General features: G+C 36.4%; 1 protein-coding gene across 8 annotated transcripts in view; it reads right to left on the bottom strand.

The window, feature by feature from the left end:
• Positions 1 to 20,285, bottom strand: part of CWC22 (CWC22 spliceosome associated protein) — a 58,244-nt gene that overhangs the window by 35,785 nt on the left and 2,174 nt on the right. For 7 of the 8 annotated variants that reach the window (XM_077883291.1, XM_077883293.1, XM_077883285.1 and 4 more), the window contains 2 exons: positions 4,413 to 4,552; positions 13 to 80 (listed from right to left, as the gene is read on the bottom strand). In XM_077883291.1, coding sequence (XP_077739417.1) covers positions 13 to 80; positions 4,413 to 4,439 — 95 coding nt within the window. In that variant the 5' untranslated portion in view covers positions 4,440 to 4,552. Of the gene's footprint in view, positions 1 to 12; positions 81 to 4,412; positions 4,553 to 9,445; positions 9,579 to 20,285 lie in introns of those variants that run through there. The other variant, XM_077883290.1, reaches the window with a different exon arrangement.

Genomic DNA, 20,285 nt, shown 5'->3' with positions numbered 1-20,285 from the left:
AAAATTATTTACCTGTCTTCTGGAGAGGACGTTCTTTGATAGGAATTATAGTTTTCCCTTCTGTCATGACCAGAAGAATGCTTTCAAGGGGAAAAAAAAGGAGAGGGGGCATTTTAAAAATTACGTTAAAAACATACAGAAAATGAAACACCTCAGAAAATGGAAGTGCTTTACAAATTATTTCAAAACTTTTTTTTTAATCATAAGAATAATTTTTTATCGAAATAGTATATAAAACAAAATTTTCAGGCCCTCCAAGGTAAATACTGTGGTAGAGGTCTGTTTTCACTGTATTTTTAACCAAAAAATATTCAAGTAGAAGAAAGTAATTCCCAAGTTTTCGATGCCACTTCGTTGATACTTTATGCCTATGTAATAAGTTTTAAATATACAGAATGTCATTTTTATAAACACTTTCTCTTGGTGAAAAACACGACTAAGGGCCAGATGTCTTCTAGCAAGAAGAGTTCACTTCTGTGGTTATATCGAAGTTTTTTATCTCCCCGAATCTACTTTGGCTTATAAAAACCACTTTAGTCGAGGTTACTAAATCTGGATAAAATAAACAGCTGGAAGAAACTGACTCTACTACAGTTATGAAAATTCATTTTTATTTTCAGGAAATATTGTTTAATGTCTGATATGTATGGCACTATGTGAGGCTCTACAGATTTGAAAACATGATTCATCAGAGAGCTCCTATGCCAAATCCTTTGAAAAATAACAGATATACAAATAAGTAGCTTCACTGTAACATGAAACTGAAGACCAATGTCACAGGAGACAGAGACATGAACCATCCAGTTTTAGAACAAATCCTAATTTAAAAATCCAAATACAGTTAAGAAGCCAAAATATTTATCTCTGTAAATAGGTAAATTTTTTATATCACTGGTGAACATTCATATTGACCAGCTTTTTTTTTTTTTTAGGATTAAAATAATTTTAACTAACCTACTTATAAGAAAGGGAAAATAGCCTATTTTTTAAAAGTAACATTACCTTAAAATCTAAGAAAAAGAAAAAAATTCTGAGGAAAAGGAAATCAAATAATGAGCAACTTTTTCTGCATAATTACATGGTTGTCTCTTTAATGGGAAAAAAGAAACATTTAAAAATAGAAACTTATACTGCATAGAAATGTAAACAAGCTCCAACTTCCTCTTATTTTATGACTAACAGAAGTTTGAGTCTACCATTATCTATCATAAAGCTGACAGTCTCATTAACTATTGAATTTTTCTAATAGTATATACAAACTAGACTGATCTAATGTAGGTAAACAGGCATGTGATCCTAATTTGTAAATTATGGTAGCCGCTATCTTATACTGAATGCAACCATCTTAAAATCCTGTTTCTAACATATATAAGAGAAAGCTTTAAAAATTACTTCACTTAGCAACACCATGAAGTAAAATTATTTAATATGTAGGGCATAGGTTTCCATGAAACTTGACATCAAGATCTCAAATCAGATATGGAGCACAAAATTCATTCGATTCATGGCAACACCAAACATAGTATTTACTGATCATTTATTATAAGGCAACCTTTCCTGTGTAGATAGTCCAGAGAATATAAGATAGGAAAAACCCTCAAGGAACTTTTGATTTTATGGTAGAAAGGTGGCTGTGAAGATTTCCACAATTAAATAAATCAGATTATATATTCTTGAGAGAGCAACAGAGAAAAAGGGAAGAAAAAGGAGGAAGAATTGGAAGAGGAGAGGAAGGAGCTGGGGGACAGAGAACAAAACTGCAGTCTACTTTTTCTTTTACAAGGCACAGCAATTATTTTGATTACATTAGGGAGAAGGCCTCAGTTCTGTACTAATGATTTCTAACACATCTCCGCAACATCTGTTGTAAGCAAGGGGGGAAAACCAAAAATATTGAAGTCGTGAATCAGGATTTTGTAAATATGATTAAGTTAACGTGAGTGGCACACAAAGAAGTGCTAACAGGACATCCTGAGTAGGGAACAAAAACTGAATACTGAGGGATCACTGTGGGGAGAGGGGGATTTGAACTGGGCTTTGGTAGATGAACAGGATTTCACTGAGGGAAAAAAATCATTTGGAAATGTCATCCAAATAATAACCTGAATTTTCCTATTTCCTTTACCATAGAGTTCAGATTATGAGTCAGAGTGGTGTTGAAAATAATATACTGTCAAAATTACCTTTAAAAATCCTCTTAAAAATTAAATAAATAAAAATTCTCTAAGCTGTTCATTAGGCAAAAACAAATGTTTACACCATGTGGTTACCTATAATTTCTAACAATATACAGACAGCAAGCAGTATGAGAAGGTAAGTGGAGCAGGGAGCCTGAGTCCAGACCTCTGAGCATCCATTAGGCTCAGGGAACCAGTCTTTAAAAGTAAGGAGTAGAAGGGCTGGAACAAGAAGGAAACTTGATTCTTGACAGCTAAGGAAATTGCTAGTAAGGCTCAACGGAAAAAACGAGGGATCCTCAGCTGAACCGTCCCGAACCTAGCAGACCAGTCCTCAGAACATCAAGGGGGAAGACCTGAGCTTCACCTGAGGTAAAAATGGGCCCCACCAGCTAGAGGGCCTGCCTGTGGCTAACAGGATGGAGAAAGGGAGGCCAACTGGACAGAACTGGCAGAGAGAGCTGAGCTCCTCTGCCTGAAGGGCATGCTGACTGGTGATGCCCACTCCTAGGCTGGGGGGAAGCCACTGAGGACCCACTGGGACTACAGCAGGTAAAGGTGGAGAAGCACAGTACAAGAAGAGCAGGAAGAGGATTCTGAAATGACTCAACACTTCTCTCTGTGTAAAAAGTATCCAGCTACATCTGAGTGCTCGTCTCCTCTGGCTCAATCAACGGCCAGTTCCACACAGGTTTCCTCTTTCCTTATGGCCCCAGCTCTTAGCACAGTCTGCTACCTACTAGGCCCGCAATAAGGTAACTGCTTAAGTGCCTTTGGACCAAAGAGTACAAGTCCCAAAGAGGCAGATTTCAGAACAATATATCTACTGACAGATGGGTCTAGCTTGAGACAGTGAGCAACTCCCAAAAGAGATACGCAAGCAGGGGCTGGGGGTCTACCAAGCCTTATACTCGACAGTATCACAATTGCCAGAATTTAGAAGAGATGGCAGCTGAGCCTGCCTCAGTCTGTAAGTCTACCAGTTCAGTTTATTAAACACTGACCAGGCACCAGGCCTAGCACCTGCTGTCTACTGTTAAGCTCAGTCTACTGGTTCTCTTTAAAGAAGGAAGTTTAGGGGTAAAGAGCTGGTGGAGGATAAAGGAAGGGAGCAGTGCCTAGATTTGGAATTAAATAAAAATACACCTTCCCCTTCACAGACTCCAAGACCCACAGAGTGATATGTCTGCTTGTAGATCTGTGCAGTTGAAAAGAAGTGGAATGGTGTGCTCTCCTGCAATGTCCACTGATAGGAAGAGGAACAGTTCTGAAAGTAGTCGGAGTTACTGCTTCCTTTTCTGCTCTGACTGCACATCTACTATTTTGCTTTTCTTATAATAATGCCTCAGTCACACTAGACTCTTTGTCTTTATATACTTGCTGTTCCCTCTGCCTGGCATACTCTTCTAGTTATTTGCATGGCTAACTTACTCATATCCTCAAGTGTCTGCTCAAATGGCTACCTTTTCAGTGGCCCTCCCTATCAAAAATTCCAGTCTTCAATGCTAATGATCAACCTTACCGTATTTCCTTTGTCTGCAGCATGAGTCTAGCTATTAACACTGTACCATACCATATAAATTATTTATGGAGTAAGTTCATCATTTATTTTGTCTTCTCCCACTAGAATGCAAACTCCATGAGACCAAGGATTTCTGTTTTGTTCACCATTTTACCTAAAGTGTTTAGAAGTCACTGGGACATAGTAAGAATTTGGTGAATATTTGTTCAACAAATGAGCGTATAATGTCTAAAAGACAGCATAAAGAGCTTGTTTATGCATATAAAATATCCAATGAAAGGTGCACTTGTACATGGACATGCAGAAATTATGATTAACTGAGGAAGGACATACTTGTCTTCCATTTCATGCTCACTCAGGAAACTATGCTCTTTAAGAAGAATCGTGGAATTCCCTGCCTGTTACTTATTTTTCTTTTGCATGTGCTCATTCACATGTACTTTCTTGATTTGTGCAATGATACATATATGTGCATACATGCACATGGACACACACACGAACACACACATCCTGTAGGTTCTCTCACTTGTCCTCTTGCACACTATTGCTTCCATCTGACCACTTATGTACATTTAAAAATGAGTAAGTTAGATATTTGTATGATGCCACCCTACTGTTGTGTTCTAATGTCCTAATTCTATAAATACATTTTTTGATTAAAGGGCAGGTAACTGATTACAAATAATTTATAATTATAAATTTCAAACACTTACTTTTATCTGAGCCACACTACTTTTCATTTTCTGTTAACAGTTGATCTGAAAAATCAAAAACTCCTTAACTTGGTCCAAATAACAGGTACCAAATGGTATGAATTCCTTGACAGTTTACCTTTTCTGTCTGCAAATGTCACCTGGAAGGTATACCAAAGAAAGCTTTGTTAACACTGATAAAATATACGTGAAATAACAACATATTATTTATACACAATGAACATCTGACCATCTTATTTTTAATTAGTAGATACATATAGTCAATAATTAAATAAAAATTTTAAAAATCCTTAAAGAGTTCCATATAACAATGTATAAAGAACACATTCATAGAAAAGACTCTGAATGAGAGCAAATAATAAGGGCTTATTAATAAGCACCATAAGGTATTTTAATCTAATGAATGAGAACAAAAATTAATTTGATAACTGATGTTAGATAACCTTATTCAAATTGTTTTTCATGAGGGAGACCTATACCTATGTCATAAAACAGTACTGTGATATTGTAAAATTCAAGTGAAGAGAAGAAATGATACAAGATAAAGTCTATATAAACTGAGTATAAAATAACATGTTTCTATACAAACTAAGAACAAAATATCCAATGTTCTTGTAATAATGATCACTCAGAAATAAATATGCTATGCAGAGAAATATAAGGTGTTAAAATAATCAAATTTTAACATAATCTATCAAAAGGCACATAGCTTCAGATATATGCAGGTGTGAGAACTAAGCATTTGGCTCAGAAGAAACCTAGTCACCAACATTAAATGCTAAACCTTTTTTCAATATCCATCTATTACATTTTAGGAATTTTTGAAAAAATGTTAAATTGCTAGTTACGGTAACACAGAACTACCATTTGAGTACTTAATTGTAACTACATATCTAAATGGTTTATGGTTTGGTGTAAGGTAATGAAATCACAAAAAGTAAATGAAATAGAGTAAGAGAATTAAAAGAGGTAGAGAATACAGAGAAAGAATTTTGCCCAGTAACAAAATAATTGACGATGACTAGGAAAATTGTTAAACTTTAATGCCAGAAAGGATTATAGACTAGTCCAATTCCTTTTTAAAGATAAAAATCGTGAAGGTCAGATAAGTCATTTCAATTTCTTAATATACTACCAGTTAGTGGTGGACCCATAACTAGAATATTAGCCTAAGGATACCCAATTAAATTTCTTTCCACTAGACCACACACACAAATAATCTTGACAGTATAAAGTGACATACAGCTACTATCATTTAATGCAGATAGGGATGTATGCAAATCAGTAAGTCAAGAAATGTTTCTATTACAGCAGTTAGCATGGTATCAGTGTTATTAAAAGCAATATATAGGAGATTATTTACAAACAATCTATAAAAGACAATCGCAATCTAAAGCACATTAACACTTCTGTATTTGTACCTGCAGTTAGACTAACATGCCTCTAGGGGACTCCTAGCAGGGAGACAGCCAGAAGAGAGGAGTCCTAGGTGCCCAAATCTCTGATCACCTCTGAACCAACACATGTACAAAACAGAGTACTGTGAAGGATCAAACAAGTGAACTGTGATATGAGCAGCTACCTAAGAGACAGAGCTTGCAATTTAAGTCTAATCAAGTTAATTGCCTAAAAAGTCACCATTCAGAGGAATGAAACAGAATCTACAGTCTTAATATAACAGTAACAATGCCCAGAATACAATTAAAAATAACTGAGCAGAAAACTGGTCCAATCCTAAGAAAAAAGACAATCAAAGGAGATTAACATTGAGATGGCCCAGGTGTTAGAATTGGCATACATGGTTTTTATTTCTTTTTTTTTAGGTTATTTATTTATTTATTCATGAGAGACACAGAAAGAGAGAAGTAGGCTCCCTGTGGGGAGCCCAATGTGGGACTTGATCCCAGGACCTCAGGATCACGACCTGAGCCAAAGAGCTCAATCACTGAGGCACCCAGGTGCCCAGGCAATAAGGTGTTTAAAGGATATTTAAAAGTGAAAAGGAAAACATGCTTGCAAGGTAATAAAAATAGGAAAGTTCAGCAAAAACAAACAAAAATGAACAATTAAGAAAAAGAAAGTAGAACCAAACACCTTTAGAAGCAGAAAATATATGAAGTGAAAAATTAACTGGTTAGACTTAAAGCAAAATGGAGATAAAAGAAAGTTAATGAATGTGAAGTAAGATCAACAGCAATTAACCAATCTAAAATCAGAGAGGCAAAAAGTATTAATGAACAGTATCAGGGACATGTGGGACAATATCAAAAGACTTGATATATGTGTAATCAAAACCCAAGAAGAGAAAAAAAATGAATAGAAAAAGATATTTCAAGAAATAGCCAAATTTCCCTCATATTCGGCAAAAGGTATAAATTTACAGATTCATGAAGCTCAGAGAATTCTAGGTAGCCTAAATATAAAGAAAACCATGCCTATGTACACAGTCATACACATGTTCAATAGTCAAACTGCTAAAAATCAAAGAGAAAATCCTGAGAAAAGCAAGAGGGAAAACAAAAAACAAAAAACCCCACAAAACAATACGCTACATACGGGGAAATAACCATTCAAATTACTGCTGACTTCTCATCAGAAACTAAGGAGACCAGAAGATAATCTCTAAAGTGCTGATAGATAAAAACACTCACTCTAGAATTCCAGCAAAAAGAATCTTGAGAATGAAAATAAAGACATTTACTGATTAAGACAAACAAAAGACAACTAAGAGAAAGAGAATGTATCACTAGCAGACCTGTACTATGAGAAATGCTAGAGTTCTCAGGCTGTAGGGAAATGATACCAGATGGAGACTTGAGAAAGGATGAAGAACACTGGAAATGGTAACTTTCTCAGGAAGTATAAAAGACTACTTTTTCTTTCACTGAAAACACATAGGTCTGTTTAAAGCAAAAATTAACATCTGGAGGGGTTATAGTGTAGGTAGATGGACTATACGTGATAGGTAGCGTATAGGAGGAGGAGTTAATATAGGCCTATGTGGAGGTTCCTCAAAAAGTTAAAAATAGACCTGCCCTACGACCCAGCAATTGCACTGCTGGGGATTTACCCCAAAGATACAGATGCAATGAAACGCCGGGACACCTGCACCCCGATGTTTCTAGCAGCAATGTCCACAATAGCCAAATTGTAGAAGGAGCCTCGGTGTCCATCGACAGATGATGGATAAAGCAGCTGTGGTCTATGTATACAATGGAATATTCCTCAGCCATTAGAAATGGCAAATACCCACCATTTGCTTCGACATGGATGGAACTGGAGGGTATTATGCTGAGTGAAATAAGTCAATTGGAGAAGGACACACATTATATGGTCTCATTCATTTGGGGAATATAAAAAATAGTGAAAGGGAATAAAGGGGAAAGGAGAAAATGTGAGTGGGAAATATCAGAGAAGGAGACAGAACATGAGAGACTCCTAACTCTGGGAAACAAACAAGGGGTGGTAGAAAGGGATGTGGGTGGGAGTGACTGGGTGACAGGCACTGTGGGGGCACTTGATGGGATGAGCACTGGGTGTTATTCTATATGTTGGCAAATTGAAGACCAATAAAAAATAAATTAAAAAAAAAATGACCAGCATGCACCCAGAAAAAAAAATAAATAAGAATTAAAAAAATAAATAAAAATAAAAAATAAAATAAGCCTATGTGATCTAAGGTCTCTAAATTTTCTGTGAAGTGGTAGTTAATATCAATTCTAAGAATCCTGTGGTAAGTTAAGGATACATATTGTGTTCCCTAGAGCAGTGGCTAAAAAAAGTAATGTAAAAGAATATAGCTAAAAAGTCTGTAGATAAAATGCAATTTAAAAAACATTTACGTAATTTAAAAGGACAAGATAGAAGGAACAAAGGAACAAAAAACAAGGGACAAAAAAAAAAAAAAGATGGCAGACCTAAATCTAACTCTGCTAATTACATCAAATATTAATGAACAAACCTTTTTTTTTTATTATTTTAAGATTTTATTTATTTATTCATGAGAGAGACAGAGAGAGAGAGAGAGAGAGAGAGAGAGGCAGAGACACAGGCAGAGGGAGAAGCAGGCTCCATGCAGGGAGCCCAACATGGGACTCGATCCTGAGTCTCCAGTATCACGCCCTGGGCTGAAGGCAGTGCTAAACCACTGAGCCACCCAGGGCTGCCCCATCAAAACTGTTTAATAGAAGCTGCTTCTCCCTCCTCTCAGGTGGATGTAATCCTGAAGGCACGAACTTGTCTCGGATAAGTTTTAGGCCTCATGTGCCTTCTCAACAAGATGACTTTGTGCCATAATATACAAATTACATGACTCTTTTCAAGGTTGTTTTTATAGCTATAAATGTATAGAGCCATAAAATTCAAAATTTTACTCAATTTACTTATGTTAAAAGGTAATGGTATTGTTTTTTACTCCTATTAGCACAACCAGCATATCATTTCTTTTTTTTTTTAAATCTTTTTTTTTTTAATTTTTTTATTTATTTATGATAGTCACAGAGAGAGAGAGGCAGTGACACAGGCAGAGAGAGAAGCAGGCTCCATGCACCAGGAGCCCGACGTGGGATTCGATCCCGAGTCTCCAGGATCGCGCCCTGGGCCAAAGGCAGGCGCCAAACCGCTGTGCCACCCAGGGATCCCACAACCAGCATATCATTTCTAACAAATCCTTATCATCTGTATCACCCAGTATTAGTTATATATACGATGATTCAAAACCAAATAATATTCACTACACTTCTAATTATTTTGCTAGACATCTTTCTAGGTGCTGGGTAGACAACAGTGAACAACCATAACAAAATCCCCTGTCCACATGGAGCTTATATTCTAGTTACAAAAAGTAAATTTATATTGATAAGCACTAAGCCACTCAAGTAAAAGTGGCTTATTGGGCTTTTTCTTCTTCTTTTTTTTGTACATGCCAGTTTCAGATCATTACTTAATGTGAAACTGGTTTCCTAAGTCATTATGTTATATTAAATCATAAACACTTGTGTGATAGAAGTACTAGTACCTATATGGGGCCTTACCTGACTTACTACATCAGGTGTGTGCTGGGAGGTGGAGGGGTGCCCAGGCATGCTGGTTCTATGAAACCATCCCCAAGGTATTTCCAATATCCAACTCTTCCCCAGGTTTCCTCAGCTTTCTAACTGGATAAGAAATCTTGGTTGGGTCTCAATTTGTCATAAACCATGTACTACTTAGATAAAATACAGAGACTTCGTTCCCTACCTCCTTATAATGAAGTACTTGGTCATAAATCATTTGGAAGGGGACATACACATTCCAAATATATTAATCCTTACTAACTCACTGGTAAGAAGCATATATATGCATGCAAAAGAATATCAGTATCAGTGATTTTTAAATCTGAGAAATTCTGGGCACAATTCATAGGGAGAGCTTCTCCCTGGTTATCCGCATGGACTGCCACAGCACAGGTTCTTTGGGAATCTAAGGTATATGCCATAATTAAAGTAACATTACCTACTGCAACATGGGCACAAACACAATCTAAGCACTGAAATGGAGTCATCCAGATGACAAAATGTTTATAAAATGCTTTTAATATTCTTAAAATGAAGGGGCCCCTGGGTGGCTCCGTATTTGATCCTTTGTTTTTTTTAAAGATTTTATTTATTTATTCATGAGACAGAGAGAGAGAGAGAAAGAAGCAGAGACACAGGCAGAGGGAAAAGCAAGCTCCCTGCAGGGAGCCCAATGTGGGACTCGATCCCAGGATCCTGGGGTCACGCCCTGAGCCAAAGGCAGACACTCAACCTCTGAGCCACCCAAGGGTCCCGAGCATCTGCCTTTGGGGTTCAGGGAATGATCCCAGGGTACTGTCAGTGTCTTTTATTTGTTCTTACTTTCAGGATAATCAGTAACTAAGTCCTTATAAAACTGATACTATATTATACCTCCATGGAGGATTCCACTCTCTTCTGTTCTAATATTATCATATAAACTAATCAGTTACTTATTGTCTACAGGAGTTTCTGCTTCCCTACGTTCAGCTAAAAACCCCTTCTATAAACTAACATTAAGAATTGAATTGTACAGAAGAAACCTCAAAAGAAATCTGTGAAAGACTCTACCCAGTACTGTTTACTATTTACAGGAAATAACCTGATGGATACCGCTGCCACTGCTGCCATCATTACAACCACACATCACCGGTCACTGATTTCCAGGACTTTTTGGGTCCAGGAGCAGAAAACTGCAAACTACTTCTGCCCAAGGCTATCAGAATAAGGCTCTCCTTCCCTTGATGCTAGAAATGACTTCTTTGCTTATTTTTGTTTTTTATCCTCTTGGTTATGTATGTGTTCCCTCTCCGTTGGTTGATGCTTCTAAATCTGTACAATGGAACTTTCTGCATTGATGGAAAGGTTCATATTCTCCGCTGTCCGTGGCCACTTCATTAACACAACAGCTACTGGCCACATGTAACTATTGAGCACTTCAAGTGTGCTTAGTGGATTTGAGAAAATTAATATAACATTATAACTAAGTGGACACATATTGGACAACATAAATGATTACTAGACATTTAGGCCTTTTAATGATGGTACTTCAAGATCCTCGTCCTTGACAATCTCTAGATATGGTGTTAATTCTTCAGATACTGACAAAGCAAAATAACTCAGTCCCAACTAACAGGGAAAGTCATTTGGTTATTTTCTAAGAAAGGTTCACATTATGGGAAATAAAGGATAATTTAATAGTCCTGGTCCTAGAGTTTGCCAATGTTGCAATCACCAATGTGAGATCTCCAGAGTTTTAAATGCAGCACAGCCACCATGATGCCAAGTGATCATTTAACATAAATAGCAAGAAAAACTGATACTAGAGATACTACGACAATCACAAACTCGACACATGATCATGACCCACTAAACAACAGTACTCTAGAAGATAATGGCCTATTCTGCAACTCAGGCTGAGTAACCAGGGGTATTAATAAATTTAAAAATAACCCTAATGACAGCTGTGAAGGGAGCAACTGACAAATGAAACATAAACCACTACTTGTAAAAGGGATTCCACTAATTTGCAAAACAGAATTATTATACCAGTTTAAGTCACAATATACTTATCATGGATTAGCAAGGTCACATTCTTATCTCCTGTTACTTTACACCCATCTATTCCAAAGTAAGACCACAAAATGATGTCTGCAAGGACGTGTATGTTCTAAAGGTATGGCATCTACTGTTCCAGCTACTCACTGGGTTACAGACTCTGTATAATCCCTGCCAAGACCATTTGATAACTAACTGCTTCTAATCTCACCAAGTTTCTACATACCCTTTTTAAATTCCCTTTTTGAGGCACCCCAAGATCCCTCAGAGCATGCTATCTCCCTTGCTGCAGCAAATTAATAAACTTAACTTTGACTACTAATTAGGTATGTTATTGGTGATTATTTACTGGTGGTAAATTAATATACAAGACAAATGGCCGAGTTTCTTAATTCAATACCATGGGGGGACAAAAGATAAAGAAAGAAGGAAAGGAAAGGAAAGGAAAGGGAAGCAGGATAGCTATTATTGAACAAAAAAGACTTAACAGATTTAATGTGATGTAAAAGGGTTTAGATCCTGAACTGAACAATTTCCCTTCTCTAAAATGGGATGTATTTAAATAGTAAAAACCCATGTTACCAACTTAAATTCACTCAATTAATTAATAAACTCTACCCAACTTCTAAAATGGAGCTGAAGTTCTTATTTTGCATAAAGGATGAAAAAATGGAAGAGAACATTTTCTAATTTAGTTTGTGAACTTGATGACATTATTAATATATTTACATCATGGATTTTTTTTTTTTTTTTGAGGGGAAGAATAAGATAGAATGGGATATGGACTTTGGGAATTACTTAAACACTTATTACTATTTTCTATCCAAGAGAGCTTATCTCAGTATGCACCTGAAATAAGACTCATTTCAAAATCCTGTTACCTAAAAACTGTGCCCAAGTTGATAATGGAGATATTTTTAGCTCTAGTGCCAATAATATATAAACTTTAAAAAACATTTTCCAGAATGCCTGGTGGTTCAGTCAGTAAAGTGTCTGATTCTTGGTTTCAGCTCAGGTTGTGATCTCAGGGGTTGTGAGACTGAGCCCCATGCTCCATGCTCAGTGGACTTCTGCTTAAAGATTTTTCTCCCTCTGCCCCTCCACTCACTCTCTTGCACGCATGTGCACATGCTCTAAGATAAATATGTATCTTAAAAAACTTTTTAAAAGTATTTTCCTCAAAAAATAAAAGTAAAGGTATATAAATATATATTCCGTTGATACAAAAGTCATTTTAAAATAATATAATGGTGAGTGTCCCAAAGCTGATGTGCAGTGGTGAATGTAGGCTAACCATCACTGTTCAAAACCAGCCAATGGGAGAACTGTCAACATGCACAGTAGCTCTTCAACTAACGAATTTACCATTGACATTAATAGAGTCTATAGCATGGTACAATGACGTTCCTGAGATATCGAGAGACTAACCAATTAAGTACATATACTTCCTGTTTTAGAAGTCCGAAATGTTTAACTTAAATTATGGTAATAACAGCAACCATAAGCAATGATAAATTACCACTGCCACAAAGATATAACATTAAACATTTCATTTATATCTTCTTATTCAATCCTCATAATTACCTTGCTTTGTTTATTTTTTTAACCTTATTTTTCAATGGGAGAAAGGAGATTCATAGTGTTGAAGCAATGTGTCCATGTAAATTATAGCTAGTAAATGGCAGAGCTAAAATCCAAAAGGTTTATTTGATGCCAAAACCATGTGATATTGCCTCCCAATGAAAATGGTAACATTAATATATTGATATCAAATTGGTAAACTATAAAATGTAAACCGATATAGTCTCTACTATCCAGAAAATTTTCCTATCCTAAACTGATCCCTTCTTCCCAAGTTCCAGACAGCAAAGGTTTTGATATTAATATATTGACCTACTTCTTTTTAAACATGCAAAATAGTATTTTGAAGGTTCCCTTTATTTAATCAGCATCACTAGAATTCACTATGACCAGGTACAGTGTAAGCAAATAAGTTATTTGACTCTATTGTGCAAGATTCAATGTTTTCCTTGGCTATCCTTCTTGGTTCTGAAACCCAGCTTCTCTTCTCAATTTATTTACACATACACACACAGAGCAATTTTCTATGTATTTCATTTCAAATTACCTTACTTGTCTAAACTTAGTGAGTTTTCTTTCTGACCAGTGTTATCTTTCCCTTTCTACCCTTCAACCGTCATCAAAAATTATATTCTGGCAATCAAGCACAATCTCTTAGACTTCCATGTCCCAAAACGTAACTATGAAATTGACAATATTATAAAGTAGACTGCTATGCTACTACAGTTCTAACAAAAAATGCATAAAGTCCTATCATCATCCAGATTTATACAGAATATGCCCAGAGGGAAATTGTGAGAGTTCAACATGTGCAAGCTTGATACTTAGACTAATTGGAAATTCCTGCAATGAGAGCAATTTATCTAGAGTTTATAGCCCTCGCTGCTCTTCTTAGTATCACTGTGTGGATTTTATGATGAATTATTAAATTTCTCTCTCCTTGTCACAAGTAAGCAACTCAGCAAAACCACACCTGCTCCCCTGAAAAAGGAGAGTATTTTATAATAAGGAGATGTAGTTTAACAATTATTTTCCCATCAATTTCTGCAAGCATCAGAAAGCAAAATATTCAATAACATTTGTAGGATGCACTTTAGGCTGTTAACTAGAAACTATGAAATTATAAATTCTGCAATTATCTCAAAAATTCAGAAGATGCAAACATACTCTACTAACAGTTGAAATGCACTGCTTCTTCAATGACTGACTGGTTGAGCACTCCTACCACTGTCCCTTAGGCATTCTCAACCAATGCTAAAGGAACTTCCTATAACTTAGTATCATAAATTCAAAGGGAGTCAACAAAGTAGATTCCTTTTAGTTTGCTCCTCAGCATTCTACATAGTAACAGCACACTTGGCAAGCTTCAAACATTATAACAGAGTAAAAAAACAACACTACACAAACCTTAGTTGCTCAACATGGAAAATGGTAATATTAAACAGTATTCAAAAGAAAAATTAGTTTAAAGATGTTCTAAATACAAAATTGAATGGTGGAGGGGTGGTGGTGATGGCAGTGGTAATGGAATCCTCAAGAGAACTCCAAACAGGACCTAAGCCCCTGGCCCTTCCACCTGGTGATTTTCCTTCTCAGGAAACAGATATGAAAAACAGATTGGTCACATTTCTTAACTTATATATGTTACAACTATGACAAGATTGCTATGGCCTTTACAAATCTGTTTTGAAGGAAAAACCTTTTGAGAAAAGGGCTTTCTTACTGTCTTTTCTTACTAATTTTTAAAAATATGCATGAGTGAGAAATATGCCCTATGTCACATAGGGAAAATGGTGTTGTAATTTGGTACCAGCATAGTTTCACAATTACAAGAAAATAAAAGCACCCAAACACTATCACTTTGAGGGAAAGTCACCAGGTACAGGTAACAATCCCTGCCCTGCAATTGTGAAATCTGAAAAACTCTGAAAATACAAGATTTTTCTCTTTCGTTCGTTCTTTTAAATAGAAATACAGTAGACACATAATGTTATACTAGTTTCAGGTGTACAACATAGGGAGCCGAGAATTCTATACATTATGCTATGCTCAGCACAACTTAATGATTTTTCTTAAGCTCATGGGAAACTCATTTGGCATCAACCTGACTTAATGTGACTCTTCCATTTGATGCACTGCAGAAATACTAATATGTTTAATTAGAAAATGTTAACGGGAAATACGTTGTATTTCTTTAAAATCTGAAAAATTGTGAATTCAAAACTGTTCTGGCTCCATCAATAACAAATAAAGAATTATACCTATACTCCCTGTGGTTTGCTTCCTAGTCAATGCATACATAAGGTGTGATCTCTGATTTATAACCATTTGAATGACTGAAGATTCCCATATTTAAGTACAGGGATAGGACCTGGGTACTGTTTGGCTTTTTATAGGAATGAACAAAATATTTTTTTAAAAAAAAATTTAACTAGTCTCTGACTCTTTGTAGGGGAGACAATCCCAATTTGGGGACATCTTAAGACAGTGACTTAGATGACAAAATCTAAAAGTTCTTAACGTTTTAATGAACTCAGTGATACCAACAGCCATACTAAAAATTAATCATTATAAACTGAGGGGAGTTATTGTCCCTCATTCATTTCCTGTATCATGAAGTTGATCCATATTGTTCTGTACTTAAAGAAATTGAAATGTGATATGATCATTTCAGTATGCTACTTCATTAAAAAAAAAAAAAAATGTTTTGTTGGTATAGGAAGGACCTCTACAGTGTGCTCCTTTTCACCAGAATGTAGGCTCTGAAAGAGCAGGAATTTGTCAATTTGGTTTGTTTCAAAATTTCTATCCACTTTTTGATTCATAGTATTGATTTCCAATCTAGTTGGTTTTCAATAAAAATTCTAGATATTGAACTACTTTACTGACTCAAATATAAATTATGACATTTTATGGGGCAAATTCCCTTTATTCTGTCCCCTAAGTTCCATTCTCTTTCCCTACACAGTCAAATTTTTATTAATAGTTATTTTTGATAGATGAGTCTACACTTGATGCCTGCAATTCTTAACCTTCCATTAACTACTCTCTTACACTCCACAATTCAGTTCTCCACTCCACCACTCCATAGTACTTATTAAAGTTACACAATGACTTCCTTGTTGCTAAATCCAAGGACCACTTCCTTCTTTTACCTGACATTGGTCTAGCAATCAGTACTGCTAAATCCCTCTTCTTGAAGTTCTCGAAACTCAACTTAAAGGGACACCACATTCATCTGATTTTCCTGCTCTCCCTTCTCCTGTCCACCTAACATTTACTATCCTGTAGACTTTAATCTTTGCTTATTCATGTTGTCTGTTTTGTTCTTTGTCATTTTCCCAACAGAGACAACTCTCAATACGTATTTATAAAATGAACAAATGAATAGTCTTTATCTTTCCTTTCTCCATATTCTCTCTGGGACATCGTTTCCAACCTCACACTTCCAGCTAATATTTACAAGAATGACTCTTTCTTCTGCTTCTCTACAGAGTTCCAAATCTTTATGTCCAAATGCCTATAGGAAAAAACATTCATGTATATGCCCCAAAGGCCCTCAGAACTAGGGAAGTCCAACTGGTACTCATCATTTCCTCTTCTCCTCAAACCACCTCTTCCTCTAAGATATTACCTACAAAGCCAGCTGAGTGACAATTTCCTTTTCCTTCCTCTCAGTCACCAAATCCTATTAATTCTACCCTCAAGTTTATAAACAGGACACACAATCAAATCTACTGCTCCTCTTCCTTCTCTCTGCCACTGTATATAGAAAGCAGGGGGGAATAGCTGTCAGTTTCAAAAGTTTCCACAATGAGACACCTTAATTCCATTTAGGAGGAAGGCAAATTGTTTTCGACCTCTCTAATAAGATTTCTCACAAGGTCTTCTTTATGTCTAGTTTCTAAGAACTTTCCCAACTTATCTCTAAAATATTAATTACCTATGTATACTTCTAACTGGTCAAGTTCCATCATATTCCACCTATACAGGATAAAAGAGTCCTTTAAATATCTACAAAGCTGTCCACAGGGAAACCTAGTCCTTAAATTAAAAGCACACCCCACTACAATATATTCAATATTATCTCATGCTTTCCAAGTTATCTTCTAAGTTTTTAAAATGGAAATTGTCTCAATGGCTCAAGTATCAATAAACTGTTTCCACATGATTGTTGTTCAATAGCACTCCCTCTAATTACTGAATAAAAACAAATCCTAAGGGAGAACTCTGCTACTGGTACACCCTTGATCACTTGTGTATTTACATCCTCCTAAGCCCACCTCATCTTGTCCATATACCCTTTGGTTAACAATTCAACCCCATGGCAACAGGATTTTACTTTCCTCATTAACTCTAGCATCATCATTCATTGAACAAATATTATCATAATGGGTTTCCTTGGTCTAGTGATTACTTACATCCATTTTCCCCATCACAAGAAGAGATAAAATCTTAAATTTCAAATCTACACGATAACCCTCACCACATAAGAGTAAAGGAACAACAGCCTTGCAGTAAAGAAAGAGCTCTAGTGCTTATTACCCACTGAATGCTTCCTTTTTCATTGGTGTTAAAGTTTGAATTTGTGCAGAAGAGTCTTTTGTGAGGTCATAAAAATGTAGACACATTTTGTACAACACAAACAGGTAAATGGAACTAAAAAAATGAGGATGGAACCAAAACTGATACTTACATTAAGAAGTTGTAGAGAACTTATAGAAAAAAAATATATAAGGTTAAAAAAAAAAAAAAAAAGAGCAGTATGGTCATGTTTTTTTTTTTTTTTTTTTTCCAGTAACTAAGTAGGTCTGGAGCACACAGAAAGAAGTGGGTCTAGAAGCTGAATCCGGAAGAACAAGTAGGAAAGGGGGAAAGGTCACTTCCCATATGGAAAGGGGAAAAAAGCCATTCAGGCAATGAAATCAGCATGTGTAAAGACTTGAAATATAAAAGGGTTTAGGGGATTCTGAGCTGTTCGTGTAGCGTGCAGCATGTGTACAGAAGATTGAGCAGTACTGGAATGGAACAGGAGACTCATGAAGCTAATGCATGAAAGACCTAGTATGAGACACTGGGTTCTCGAGATTCTTGGTCACTAGTGTGTATCAAGAACACATAGGACAGTGCTTGCCACTTCATAGGTTCCAATTCTAAAATTAAATAAGGGGGGGGGGGAGTGTACAATTCTGATTATTCCTATTTCTTCCTACATAGAACTCCTTATAATGATATTTTGACAGTTGCTTTATCAAGAAATACCACAGTAGACTTATCTCACCTATCAACCCTAACTTCTGGGAACCCCCCAAGCTGCTTGTCATCAACTCTATCAAGACAGCACTACCATCAAGCGTCATCCTCTGTCTTCACCCCATGTTAACCTGGATAGCTGCCTAAATAGACTTCCCTATTGATACATATTTTTTTAAAAAGTTCCTTTAAAGGCATTGCAAGAGGAAATCTGACCCTGAAGGTGCAGTTACTTCAATTTATTAAACCGGGTCTAATTATTGAGTATACTTCATGCCTTCAAACATTCATACCACCCAAAAACTGTGTTCCTCTGCTGTGTAAATAAGTTTATGGGCTGAATACATTCTGCCAACACTAACAGCAGAGCTTTGAAAGTGGCCTTTCTGATCATTAGAGAGCTGTTTAGTAAACCACATTCTAAGTTCTAAAGAAAACTTGGAAGTGGCCTCCAGAGAAATGATGAAGTAGCCCCTAGATATACAGCACTATATTCCACTACAGGGGCACCTGTCACCAAATCTACAATACAACTGACAGAGCACCTGTCACCAAATCTACAATAAAACTGATAAATTGAGAGAAGGACTCAAAGGGTGATCTTTCACATGGAAAGGCTGAACTCCGGTCTATCCGGATCCATTTGAGTTAGATCCGAAGTTAAGAAAAATATAGGAATCTTCACAGAGTTTCTTTCTCCCTTAGCTGCTGCTTTTTTTTTTTTCCCCAAGATGAATTTTATTTTTTATCCTCCAAGTTTTTATTTAAATTCAAGTTGGTTAACATACAGTATAGTACTGGTTTCAGGAACAGAATTTAGTGGTTCATCACTTAACACCCAGTGCTCATCACAACTGCCTTCCTTCATACCCATCACCCATTTAGCCCATTCCCCACCCACCCCACCCCTCCAGCAACCTTCAGTTTTTTTCTATAGCTAAGAGTCTCTTATGATTTGTCTGTTTTTATCTTACTTTTCCTTTCCTTCCCCTATGTTCATTTGTTTTGTTTTTTAAATTCCACACAAATGAAATCATATGGTATTTTCCCCCTGATTTTATTCACTTAGCATAATACCCTCTAGCTCTATCCTGTCATCGCAAATGGCAAGATTTCATTCTTTTTGATGGCTGAATAATATTCCATTGTATACGGATACCACATCTTTATTCATTCATCGCTCAATGGACACTTGGGCTCTTTGCATAATTTGGCTCCCATTAGCTTCTATAATCACAGGAGTCCTAATGTCTCCAGGCCAAGGCAGCCTTTACCATCTTTTTGGTATCTGTTCTCTGACTTACTAAGCTACAAATAGCAAAACTTTGCATTAATCTATTGCTTCCTCTCCTGATCTACTATTTTTGAAGAAAAATGCTTTGAAAATTTGCACTTGTTGTATGTAATGAATTACCTCTTCCAATGCCCCCTTGGGAAATGTGTATGCTGAGATAAAATACTTAGGCTACAGGTTTAGTAAGTCCAGAAGTTTGCGGAGACTGACATGCCTGAGGTCTGTTTTATCACATCCCATGCTAAAATGTTCAAATTTAAATGGTAGAGAAATGCAACAAAGAAGCCCACAGGGTCATCAGTGGGATCAGCTACATAACCGACAACCACCTCTTTCTTAAACCTGCTCTAGACCAGCCGTAACTTATACCAAGTTAGCGATACACCGGGTCGTACAAAACTCGGTCTAGACACATGTGGGTAATAAACAGAAAATAAAGTCTCAGCGGCGTTATAAATGAGTCCTCTCTTAGACGGTCTCAGGTACAAGTTACTGTAGATTACCTGGCAACGGACAAACACGGGGGGGGGCAGTTAACCAGATGCCGGCCAAATGAAGTGGGTGGGAGATGCTCCAGGAAAGTGGCACAGGAGCTTAAAAGTGCGAGGGCAACATTCCAAACCAAAGGACAAGAAAAGCACTGAGGCAAGAGAC

The sequence above is a fragment of the Canis aureus genome, chromosome 34 (assembly GCF_053574225.1).
Source record: "Canis aureus isolate CA01 chromosome 34, VMU_Caureus_v.1.0, whole genome shotgun sequence".
NCBI lineage: Eukaryota > Metazoa > Chordata > Mammalia > Carnivora > Canidae > Canis > Canis aureus.
Note: the sequence above shows the minus strand (reverse complement) of the source record. Positions and strands in the feature narration are given on the sequence as shown.